The 12,727-nt window shown below is 47.1% G+C and overlaps 3 protein-coding genes across 3 annotated transcripts; all 3 read right to left on the bottom strand. All coding sequences in view use genetic code 12, as the record gives it.

Annotated features, from left to right (window-relative positions):
• Nucleotides 1–78: 78 nt before the first annotated feature.
• On the bottom strand, nucleotides 79–2,100 carry CXQ87_004565 (uncharacterized protein; the record flags this gene model as incomplete). The annotated part of the gene is made up of 1 exon (XM_025483003.1): nucleotides 79–2,100. One exon carries the CDS (start codon nucleotides 2,098–2,100, stop codon nucleotides 79–81), a length of 2,022 nt encoding a protein of 673 aa, XP_025337946.1.
• A 582-nt stretch (nucleotides 2,101–2,682) lies between these two features.
• Nucleotides 2,683–7,203, bottom strand: ELF1 (Elf1p; the record flags this gene model as incomplete). The annotated part of the gene is made up of 2 exons (XM_025483002.1): nucleotides 2,683–3,406; nucleotides 3,710–7,203. The coding sequence occupies 2 exons, from the start codon at nucleotides 7,201–7,203 to the stop codon at nucleotides 2,683–2,685; spliced, it is 4,218 nt and encodes a 1,405-aa protein (XP_025337945.1).
• A 139-nt stretch (nucleotides 7,204–7,342) lies between these two features.
• CXQ87_004563 (uncharacterized protein) lies at nucleotides 7,343–9,045 on the bottom strand (the record flags this gene model as incomplete). Its single annotated transcript, XM_025483001.1, has 2 exons — nucleotides 7,343–7,790; nucleotides 7,814–9,045. The coding sequence occupies 2 exons, from the start codon at nucleotides 9,043–9,045 to the stop codon at nucleotides 7,343–7,345; spliced, it is 1,680 nt and encodes a 559-aa protein (XP_025337944.1).
• Nucleotides 9,046–12,727: the final 3,682 nt, after the last annotated feature.

Below are 12,727 nucleotides of genomic sequence, written 5' to 3'. Positions count from 1 at the left end.
CGCAGAGCTAAATATGCTCTAATCGATAGCTTCCAATTCTGAGCTACCCGAAGTGTCTCATATCTCAAAGTGTCTCCTTCAAAGCTTGGCAATTTCAAGCTTAATTTTCCAATGGAAACACGCCTCGTTCTCACCAAGTTGTAACACAACAACCAAGCAGTACCGCCCTGTACCCCCCAGTTGATCAAAGGAGGTTGGCTCGAGATTGTCGGGAAGTTTACCTTTGATGCCATGGATCGAATATGCGAATGAACAAGCTTCAGGATTACCGGGAACTTGGCCTGTAAAGCCACTCCAACGTATCCAGGGCAAGCGTTTCTTATCGACTAGCACCGTATTGGTTGCACGATAGTCTGCATTCAAGTCGTAAAGAGTCACCGTCAATCTCTTCAAAGGGATTTTGTAATTCTCTACCAGTGAATCACAGGCTGCAATTTTCCTGAAGCTCAATGGAAGCATGAACGTGAACTCCAAAAGCTCAGAGAGGCTCATTCCAGCTGTTGCAATGGTGCTCTCACCAATTCCCTGGGACTGCTTGAAATGCTTATGTCCAGTTGGTGTGAGACGGATAGTAAGCGGATAATTTTCTTCTCCAATTGCAAGGACTTGGTCCCTGATTGTTCTCAGGTACCGATCGCCCAGGTCTAATGAGTAAGCTACCTGGTTGCCTATAGCAACACAGGATGAAGCAAACGGCTTATTTGAGTTAGTGGCATCGCCCCCTGTAACTGGTTTCTTAGTCACCAAGGTGACGATTGAGGTCTGCTGGTTAGGCACTGGTGGATAAAACAAGCTCATTCCTTTCTGTTTCATAAACTCAATAAAGTTAAAAACATGTTTTGTAAGAGATGTTTGGACTTCAATTCGCTTGTGGGATGGCTTTTCCAAGCCGTCCACCTGATAATACACATTGCTGGAAGACCCCTTGGTGTGAAAGTGGATGGCACACCGCAGAAGTTTCTTTCTATTCTGAAACAACCGGGCTTTAAAGTCCGCCATGATCCAAGGTAGATAATCTTTGAAGCTTGAGTTGCCACACGATACAACGCTTCCTGTAAAGTTCGATCCATAGTACTCCTTGTCGTCCAAAGTTGTATACCTTATGCGTTCTTGGATTTCTTGCGCTACATTGATCTCCATAAACGCTGAGGCAGATACGCTAGGACGGCTCTTGTGAGTTACTTTTACTGAAATACGCAACCCATAGCTTCTCGTGAGATCCCTCGTGTAAAAGGATGGGCCAAGGTCCGGTAAAGCAATGTCTGGACAAACATCTAAAGGATCTTCGGAGAGAGGGACCATATACAGCAGGGTTTCTTTCACCAAAAGCTGGCTTTTCACCTCCTGGAAAAAATGCCCTTGTTCATGTACACTGACAAACTCCTGGAGCTCAATGCTTATCTCGGAAAGAATGAAAGGTTCTGCAAGCCTCTCCTCTTTTGGCACACGTTTTAGCCAAAGTTTCAAAGAGAGAAAATCCGAAACGGGCATTTTTGGAAGGACAATGCGATGAAACGCTTTTTGGCGAAACCACGAAGCGTGCTTGAATTCGGCGTTGAACTTCAAACGAACATCATCGGCTAATTTGTGCTCGGACCCCGAAATCAGTTCACAACCAGCTCCATCAAGCAGATGTGTCATCGGGAACTTTGGACCGGGAAATAGCTTGAAGCTGTCCCCACATACGTAGAAGCAACCCCCCAATATGGGCATCAACAGCTCGTATCTTGACTTGTCAAATGTCAAGAACGTGTGACGAACTTGGAAAACCACCATTGTGGTATCTGGAGGAGGGCTTTGGCCAAAAGAGGGGATACCGGTTCGTGAACGTGCCATTTTGATGAAAATGTCCAGCTCGAGGTCGTTCACGTCATGCTTCTGTAGCGGTTGAAACTCCGTCACTTGGTGAAAATCCCCAGAGACTTTGCAACCAAGTGAACTTAGTCTATAAGCGCCTTTGTCCAAAACTTTGGAGAACTCCTTTTGGACAACATTGAAATCTGTTCCATAGTCACGAAAAAGAAATAGAGTGTTCAATTTTGGCGGTGGAGACGTTTCGCTTTGAATTGTGTATTCGGTTGGTGTGTTGAAGAAACCCATGTTTGGTGGGTTGAGAATGAAGAAATGTGGGCTTGATATAGTTGTATTTTTTGTCGTCTGTATTTCTCTTGCCTTTCTGGGAGAAGGAGGGTATTGCTTTGATAATATTCTTGTAAAAGGAAAGTTTTCTTCAATGGCTATGTTAAAGGGAAGTTCTATTTTGGATCAATAATCTGATAAGGAAAGACGTCACCCCTTTTCATTCTTGCCGTTTTTTTGTTTCAATGGTCACAATTTGTTTCTGTCACGTTGCCTCTAGATTGATCACAAGACTTTCTGTTTAGGGCATCGTTTCAATCCGTACATGTTTCAATTTCCAATTTGCAGTTTCCAATTTGAACTGGCGCAATTCCAGGAAATCCCAGTATTAGCTTTGTTGGATCAAACAAGATTGTTCTGTGTCCCTTAGAGCTTAATTCAAATCTGCTCGTCACGACTAGCCTTGTTTTCAGAAGACAAAACACCCAATTCCACAACGTCGACCTTAGTTCAAAAATCTCTACACAAAATCTCCACCACTTAGACCGCCTCTACAGCTTCTTCACGTTTCTTGCATTTTACTTCCAACTCCGGCCCGCGGCTCTACAACGCCTCAAGCCTGTCATTGATCTCCTCCGCCAGCAACTGCTTCACACGAGGACCCTCAATGTCAGTGCCTGTGAAACCCAACAAGTGATCCTGTGGGTCGCTCACGACAGAGATGTCCAAGTTCTCGCCAATCAACTCACCGTCCACAGACTCCTTCAATGCTAGGAGCGCCACGTGGATGACATCCTCCAACTCCAAGTCTTCGTCCCAGCGCTTCTCCAAAAACGTCTTGGCTGAAACAGCCGTCTTGCCGATGGCAGTGGCTTTCCAGGGGAAATAACTACCCGAAGGGTCAACCTGGTATAATTGAAAGCTGCCCAGATGATGGTCGTAACCACCCACTAAGAGCGACACGCCAAAGGGCCTGATACCTCCACTTTGCGTGGACTCTTGCATCACCTTGGCGAGCTCCTGGACCATGATCTTCACAGGAGGGTACTCGTTGTATATACGTTTGTAGTTGGTGTGGGCCAACTTACGTGCTCTATCCACAAGCACACGGAAATCGGGCCCCATGCCTGAATAGGTCATGGCTATATCTGGGGTTATCATTTCGACTTTTGTGTTGCAGTCATTCTTCAAGAGGTTGGAGTTGGACTTTCTCTCGGTGGCAAGCACCACTCCTGAAGCAGACTTGATGCCGATTGTCGTGACACCCTGTTTCACAGCATTAAGGGCGTATTCGATCTGGACCAATTTCCCTCTGGCGTTGTTAGTACTAGAATGGCGAATAGTGGGTCAATTCGAGCGGGGAAAACACCTATGTGACCGCACGAATCTGAATTTTAATTGTACATACTGTGGGGAGAATGTCGTAAGGGAAAAGGAGTATCTGTCGGCCATTGAACGGTATCTAGCTTGGTGTTCATGGTGTTGAGACTTGCCTCCGAAGGCAACAGGATGTTGATCACGTGACACACATCACGTGCATTTACAGCCAATATTCTCCTACCCACCATTTCTACACTTATCTCGTCTTTCCCAATCCTCTATTAATTAACATATACAGTAAGCCTGTTACTCCTCCTCCTCGTCAGTGTCGGCGGGCTTGGGCGTGCCCTTAGGACTGCTCAACCACTCGATGTGGCGCAATCTTCTTCTCTCGGCCTGGGCCTTCTTCTCGTTTCTGGTCATCTTCTTTTTTCTAGTTCTGACCTTGATGTTGGCAGGAGAATCGTCGTCGTCGGCTCTCTTCTTGACAGGTTCAGGCGCGGGCGAGCCATCCTTGGATTCGGCTCCATCGGCAAATCTCAGCGCATCAACAGCAGCACTTCCCTTTTGAACGACAGCACCGTTTTCAACATGCCACTGTTCAGGGCACAAAGCTCCAACGAACTCGTTATTATGCGAAATCATCACCACACCACCGCTCCAGTCACGAATGGCCACAGCAAGACCTCCCAAGGAGTCTCTGTCCAAATAGTTAGTGGGCTCATCGAGAACAAGCAAATGAGGGTTGTTCCACATGGCACCGGCAATAACAACCTTGACCAATTGACCACCCGACAAGGATCCCATTGGAGTGTGATCGGCAATGTCACCATCCAAACCAACATCCTCAAAGTGCTTTCTGATGACCTTAGGCGTCAACTCTCTGTAACCAAGACCCTCTCTAGAAGCCTCGTGATCGTCGAACTTCTGCACCAACTTCTCGAAGCCTTGCTCGATCAACGAATCTCTAGGAATCCACGAGTTGTACTTTGGAAGGAAGTATTTCCACTTCACCTCGTACTGGAACGACTTCTTCAACTTCTGTCTTCCCACAAGAGCCTCAATCTGTCTGGGTCCCTGACCATCGCCGACGTCAATGAGCTTCTCCATGATTTGCTTCTCCTCATCGGAAATCTTTCTGGACTCCTTCAACAAAACCTCACGGTCATCACCGAATCTGTAACGCCATTGCAAGTACTGGTTTGCGGTCTTCTCCTTGTGCTGTTCAACGTGCTGCAAGGCGTGCTGGGCAATGTAACCAATTCTCAAGTTTGGATGCTTTTCGACGTTACCTTCAGCAGGCACCAACTCACCGGTCAACAACTTGATCAAAGTCGATTTACCGGCACCATTAGGTCCAACAATAGCCACACGGGAGGACAAACACAAACTGCAAGAGACATTGTTCAAGGAAGGTTTGGCTGCACCTGGGTAAGTGAATGTGACATTGCTCATACGGGCAATGGCTCTGGTACTGGACTTCACACCAGACAAGATACCTGGAGGAGGGAAGGCCATCTTGACCAAAGAGTCGCTCAAGGTGTAGTAAGACTTGCCCTCTGGCTTGACCTTGACGAACTCGGACAAGTTACCCTTGTAGTAAGCCAACTTCTTGTTCTCGTAGTGGATGATATCGGTACACACAGAATCCAAGAAGCCGGAGTCGTGCGAGACGATCAAGGAGGTGATGTTTGTGTTCTCGATCAAGTAGTTTTGGAGCCACTTGACGTTTCCAACATCCAAGTGGTTAGTAGGCTCATCCAAAAGCAAAACATCGGCCTTCATCAACATAGCTCTAGCCAACTCCAACTTCATCTTCCAACCTCCCGACAAAGAGCCAACCTGCTGAGTCAATCTCTCCTCTGGGAAACCAACAGCATGAAGAGCCTTGGCGATATCCTCACGGCCAACATTAGCCAACTCAGGGTCGGATGCAATGAAGCTCACCAAGTCCAAGTCACCTTCCTCGCCTTGCAATTTGTGCTCAACAAAGCAAGTACGCAACTGGTCTGGTGTTGGGAAACCTTCCAACTGACCCTTGGAAATGGCTCTCATCAAGGTGGACTTACCGGCACCGTTTCTACCACAAAGACCGTATCTGTGTCCCTTCAACAATCTCAAGTTGGTTTTGTTCAACAACATACGGGAACCGTAGGCCAAGGAGAAGTCGGCATTTACAATCTCAATAGCACCCTCGTCGTCGTCGTTGTCGGCCAGGGAAGTGTCCACAAAGAGGTGCTTGACATTCTTAACAACCTCTTCAACGTACTTGTTCTTGAGCTCCTCGGAGATAGAATCGGAGACCGGAACGGCGCTTTGAAGATATTCAGCCAAACGCTTCCAATCGTTAACGTTAGCGTCAATCTGCAAAATGACAGCCAAGTAGTCGGCCTCAGTCTCGTCGGAAAACACAGCTTCAGCGACAGGCTTGACGTCTTCGGAGAGTCCCTCCTTGAGGTGCTTCTTAGCGTCCTCCAAGGAAATTCTTCCGTGGAACTTACCGTCGGTCTGCTCATTCTCAGCCTCCTTCAAAACATTAAGAGCCTTGGCGCCCAAGTTTCTGACCTCAGGCAAGGAAGCGTTGTTGACAACCTTCTCCACACCAGGCAACAAGATAGGAATGTAGTGTTCGATTTCTCTCTTGTTGTTGACCAACCTGGTCAAGTTCTCGGTAACAGTCACGGTTTGTCTCAACTGGTCGTTGGTGGAAGAGGACATCTTCAAGGACTTGTCGAGAATTGGAACAAGAAGAGACAAAGCAGGCTCGGTGACCTCAGCAACGAATGTAACGGAAGACAAGTTTTTGATGCACTCTGGAACTTTTTGTGGGTTGGCCAAGGTTTCCACAATCAAATCGTACTTGTTCTGCAAGTCCAAGTTGTCCAAAACCTTGACGAAACGCTTCAAAGTGGCCAATCCGTGTTTAGCCAACTCAGGCTTGAAGTCAGTGGCCATGTCAGTCAAAGCTGGCACAGCGGTGACGAACTTCATTTCCAATAAATCGGCAGGAGCCTCGTCAACGAGCTTGTCCACGACATCCAAAGCAGCGATCTTGGTGTTCCACTTAGCCGAGGAGTTAAGGTAGTTGATGATCTCGTCGATGAACAAGCTGCCCAAGATCTCCGCAGGCAAAACGCCGTAAACAATGTCAAGCGTCTGCTTGGCCGTCTTGATGACGTTCTTGTCCTTGTCTGTGAATGCCTCGAGGATGATGCTGAGGAACTGCACCAAGTACAGCTCCTTTGGAGGAGTGTTACTCAAGCTGAATGCAAGCTGCTGGACAATGAGAAGGGCAGACTCTCTGACCAAAGGCGAGCTTCTAGCCTTGGCCAAGTTCTTGACAATATCGACAATCTTCCACTCGGTGAAGACGCTCATAGAGGGCAGCTCAGCCACCTTCTGGGCAATAGCCTCGGCCTCCTTTTTGGAGTCGCTGAGCTTCGAAGACTTTTGTATCGTGGTCAAGTGCTCCAGGATGGGAGACTCCTCGAGTTTGAGCTTGTTCAACGCAGAACCCAAGGATGAAAGCGAGGTGGTGGAGGCATCTGGGTTGGGAGTTCCAGCACCGCTGGTGATTCTAGATTCAGCGCCGGAAGGAGCTTCACTCATACTCTGGCTCTGGAAACCCTGGTCATAGCCCTGGTAGGCCTGATACTGGCCTGGTTGGAAGGATTGGCCTGAGTATTGGTAGTTCTGGCCCGGCTGGAAGCTCTGGCCCAGGTACTTGTAGCCGTAGCCACGAGGCTGCTGCTGGGCCTGCTGCTGCTGCTTCAAAAAATCGTCAAAAGAGAGCTTTTTTGACATGCGGGCAGAAGTCGGTGTTTTGTTTATCTTCAAGAAGCAAATGAAAAATTAGCACCCATGGGCCCACCCGTACCTCTCCTACTATCGGCCTCATCGCACTTGACAGGCATGCATAATGGCTGCGAAAAGTCTAAGACACCTAGACGAGACCAACGGGGAGAATCGATATGCCGTCCGTTCCTTGGAGAATCAAAACCGTGCCTTCCTCGCTTTCCATGAGAAAAGCTGATTTGGGCGATCCAATCGGGTTGGTGTGCCTGGCGAGCTCTTGCATCTCCTTATCAAAGACAACCACCTGATCCAGAGCCTCAGCGACAAAGAGGCCGCTTTGGGTGGAAAGCACGTAATGGGCGTGTTTGTGGCGGGGAAGAACGCCAACGGTTTTCTCTTCGCTTAGGTCGTAAACTTCCACGCTTTCAGGTTGCACGGCAAGTAGAAGACCGCCAACAACAGATATGGAGTGGTAATCGGCCTCGGGCTTAATATCAACGAGGCTCTTGTTGGCGATGTTGAGACGCTGAATCTTCTCGTGTAGAACAATCAAGTCGTACGGAAGCTCCTCCTCTGTGTCTTTCTTTTCAGACCATCTCACCCCTTGACTCTCTCAGACGCTTTAAGGAAAGTGCTGTTGAACAGGCCCAAAAGACGGGCCGTGGGCTTGTTGACAAGCTTGATTTCGTGCACTGCAATCACCAGCTTGCCGTCCTTGCCCATTCCCGAAAACGCCAAGGCGTAGTGCTTATCAGAAGACTCCACCAAGCTGCACAGGTCGATCAAGAACTTCTCCTCCTTGAGCAACACCTTGGTGGTGGCCGTGCCGCTCTCCTTGGACGTGACGAGGCTGACGCCCTTCTGGCCCACCACCAAAAGCCGCTTTTTGCCTAGGTAGTACACACCCACAATGTGGCCTGTGGAGTGGTCGAGTTTCGTTTTGAGCGCCGGAACGCCCAGTTCCAACACCGTGGCCAGCTCCTCCTCCATGAACACGATGGCGTTCTGGAAGGGCTCGAAGACCACGCAGTTTCTCGCCAAAAGCCGGGTCTCCTGGCCAAAAACCACCGCCTGTTTCGCACTGGCAAGGGCATCCTCGGTTTCATCCACAATCACCGTTTCCGTGTCTGTTTCGGCGTCCTCCGCGGGCGGTTTCCGAGAAATTGGCGAGTTCTGGTTCTCCAAGTCGCCCTGAACCAGCTCCACAAGCCGCTGGGCGTCGTCCTCGAATGCACCCAGAAGAGGCTCGTCACTGGCATCGTTCATGTAGCGAGCGAAAATGCTCTCCCTGACCTTCTCGTCGTGGGCCTCGTTCTCAAAGGAAAACTTCTCGCTGTCGTCGAGCAATTCGTCGAAATCCGTTCCGTGCAGCGTGTTGGGTGCGTTGATGTAGTTTCTACTGAGGGCCAGAGGGGGCTTCAAAACACGCACCACGTCTCTGATCAGCTTGTTTAGCTGGATCCTGGAATCCTTCAACACGTCCAAGTCCACCTGCGGAATCTGTGTATCCTTTTTGGGTTCGCCAATGGACGATTCTCCTAGCTTCTGTTCCAACTCTCTGATCCTCACCGCCTGTTTGTCGTTGATGTACCGCAACGAGTTCACCTCCGACGTCAACTGCAGAATCCTGTAGCTCATCTCCAGTTTCTCCAAGTTTGTCGTGATCTTGAACCGCTCCAAGTGGGTGAATTCCAGCGTCAAGTAGGAGATCACACCTGGAAGATTGTAATTGGCTGTAGGGGAGGGGTTTTGTTGCTGCAAGACGGGCGTGGGTTCATTGTGGGCGGGCTGGTCGAAGGACCCAAACGCCGAGGGCTCTCTCCGGCCGGCGTTTGTTGTTTTTTTGCTCATGAAAGAGTTGGTTATTGATACAGTGGAGGTGGAGGCTCGTCTTATATACGGTACATGCAGGCGAGGTCAACAAAGCAGGGTGGGTCAGATTTGGGGACATAGGGATTTAAGAAGTTGATTGGGAACGGAGTTTTCAAGCATAGCTTAATTTTCAAAGAATTGGGTAGTTTGTGTTTTGGTGGGTGGAGAATGTTTGAGGTTCTGCTTCGCAGTGCATGGACCCTGGCTGAGGGTGTTGATCTTATAGGTGGACTGAACGGGCTTAGTAGAGCCATGTAAAGGGACCTGACAATCAACGGTATTGCATTCGAGAGTTTATTTGACCTCAAGCAGGAAAGATATCAAGGTTTGCTGCAACTGTACGCTCGACTTTTTACGTCACCCCAAACGAAGATATCACACCTTCTAATAGTCAGGAATGAATTTCTTGCTCACCTACCTCAAAGGGGAATTCTGTGAGTTTTTTAGCTCCACACATCCGGAGATGAACTTCAAGATTTCCATTGATCACTCTTTCGAACATCGCCATCATCCAATTGGCAGCTGAACTGCTCTTACATAGAGTGATCATATTTTTCTATTCGGATACCAAAGGTTTGGCAGAGCATCAAAGTAATGGGGGTGTTGATGATGAGACCGTGATCAGGATTGACCCATCAGGTAATACCGATAACCACAGAGCAATGATCACTGCCGACACCCAAAAGACTCCTCCCTGTGAATGTCGCTCTTGTGTCTAGTGTTCCCGGAATTTCCGGCTGATGCCAATATGATGCTTTTCCGTTCCTCAGATGAATCAGAATCTTTAGATTTACAACGGCATAACCCCAAGGGTTGCTTGTAGTCAGAGCTACTGACAAGGCCAACAGCCAACAGACCATGAATGCACTACAATTGGATTGCTGCTTCAAGACTTTGAGAAGAATCTTGTGATGCACTAGTGTGATTGTACTTGTACAGCCATTGCAAACATGTACAATCACACCATGACATGTATCCTATTAATCCATTATACTGTAAAACATCATTTCTGAATACATAGGATTTCCGCACACTGGTAATAAACCCAATGTTGCAAAAGGCTTATAAGCCCCCCTGCTCTTCTATTCATCTAGTGCATTCGGCTAATCTAGGAATACACTTTACCAAGCCCTCCTAGTTGAATTGCCAAAGAAGGTCTCCCAAATCTGCTTAACTATGAATGGAAACACGCATCCTTACACCAACTAGAACTGAATTCTTCATGTCATGCAAACAGGGTCCAAGCCATTCGCTTAAGCAGCTTCCATTATCATTTTTTTTATTGACTGATATATCTTTATCAGATTTAAAGAGGTGGATCTCTATACTATATCACTTTGTTTGCGAAAACAGTTTGATAACATACGGAGAAATCCAAAGGTCACCACGACAGAGACATGCGTGCAAATTTGAATCCTAAAACGGACTTGACGCAAATGTATGCATGGTCGCCTTGTTGACCAGCTTTTCCTACATAAAGCAGACCTTCGCTGCCAAACCTTCGGAGATGAAGGTCGGCACAGGATGCACTTTAGGAGGATTATAATGTATTGGAATCTGGTGGTGCTTGAAAGATTTTTAAAACCTTCCGTATTCTTGTAGGCATGGCCCGTGGTGGGGCATGCTCCCGAGGAATATTTTTATGCAAGGGACGTGCGGCTCTGCGACGGGGTAGCTTGATTCGCTCCACGCAATACAGTTACTGGAAGTCAAGAGCCCAAAATTCTCACAAAACCTTCAAATGATACTCTTTGAAACCATGGAATGGTCTTCCATTCTTTTCGAATGAAAGGATATGTTTGATTTAGGGAAGACCTTGCCTAAGACATGCATGGCGATCTCGCACAAATGTAATGCAAAAAGTACCATAAAGTGGCAAAAAACAATCAAGGCACTATTCCAACATCTAATTTTGAGAAAATAGCTTTCGACTATAAACAGAAAGAAGCAGAGCCTTTTAAGTTTGACGAAAGCCTTTAAGAATCGAGATCTCCAATACTCATGCAGGTGAACATCTGAGATCAAGAAGCTATATTTGACGGTGCTCATTTCTTAGAATATTCCATTTAAAGAAGGGTTAGCACATATACGTGCTTTATGTCTCCACTAGAGCTCTCAACTATAGGAAGGATGAGCTCTTCCACTGGGTCTCCTTGATTCACTAACATGTATTGCCTGGTCTTCGCGTGTGTATAAGAGGATCCATGCAGCTGCCCACATAGACAGACCGATCACATTGTTTAGACAAATTTAGGACATTATTTCACGACATCGGGGACGCGTATATAAATGGGAGATCTCGCCACTTGAATTTGTCTCCTATCCCTTTTTCTGGTGCAGATAAAGCAATCTCTCGAAACCACAACTTCCGGAATTCTCACAACTCCTAGCTGTAAAAGAGGGTAATGATTCGCAGAGCGCAGCCGCAAGGATATCAATCCAACAATCCCAGTGATCAGAGTGTTCAAAACACAGCACTCCCTCGTCAAGATGTACCATTCAACGACCTAAATGGCCATTTTTATCGTGATTCACGATTCATTGTTCAGAGAAATCGTTACTATAATCATGGGCGGTATTATTATGACAACCAGAACCAATTTCGGATTGACCATAATTTTGTTCAAAATACCGAAACTGGTGCAGGTCCTGGTGGAGGTTATCAAACTGGTGGAGGTACTGAAACTGGTAGAGGTGCTGAAACTGCTAGAGGCGCACGCGGCGAGGCCCAAGTTGATCGCCCTCCCGCTTGGAAGCTTACAGTACTCTCCATCTTCAATTTCGCACTTTTGTTAGGGTTTTTAATTTGTTTTGCAATGGCAATAAAAAACACTATGGCTAGCTGCAAAAAAGAGGTCGGTGATTATCAACGGCTTCATGAAAAGACCTTGCATGAAGAGCCAGTGTATTGCAACGAAATAGATCATCAATCATGGGGAAAAGCAAAAACTAAGATTCAAAATCGAGGGTGGAAAGAGTCTTGCTCGGAAGATGTATCGGAAATCTGGACTGACCACATCCACGATTCCAAAACCGGGTCGGACAACCCTTCTACAGCTGCAAATGGGCGCTGTGCTGTTATTCGAAAGGCAGTTTATGACGCCGAGTGCAAGCATATTGCGATTGATTCTAATAATGCGCTTGGATCAACAAAATCTGATCATTTCACTGCCGTGGTGATGCTTGTATCTCTCTTATTTGGGATTCGTCTTCAATTTAAGTGTACTCGCACGGTCATGGCGTTGTGCACTGCTGCGGTCTGGTTTGGCGTGTGCATCACGCTTATCTCTATCGCTCTCTTGAACATCGAGAGAGGATTTCAGTTAAGGTTTGTTTGGAGTCTGTTGGAGGCATATGTAGCCCTTATGCCAGTTTTCTTTTATTGGGTTTATTCAGGTTTGGCAATAAGAAGCAAATCTTCAAAACTTCGTGCAATAAATTGAGGTGTTTCTACATGTGCTATCGCTTCCGTGTTGAATGCCACGGATTCTCTTCTACTCAGTGACACAAAGAAGTATCGTTTCCTAATTTTGATCGCATCAGATGAATCTAACAAAAAAAAAAAAAAAAAAAAAAAAAGGAGGCATGGAAGCTGATATAATGGTTTTTTTCTCTATGTAAAGTTAAATAGTGTTTTCCATTTAATCAGATGAATCTAACA

The sequence above is a fragment of the Candidozyma duobushaemuli genome (genome assembly GCF_002926085.2).
Source record: "Candidozyma duobushaemuli strain B09383 chromosome Unknown E_B09383, whole genome shotgun sequence".
Lineage (NCBI taxonomy): Eukaryota > Fungi > Ascomycota > Pichiomycetes > Serinales > Metschnikowiaceae > Candidozyma > Candidozyma duobushaemuli.
The sequence above is the reverse complement of the archived record's forward strand: the minus strand, read 5'-3'. Positions and strand labels throughout refer to the sequence as shown.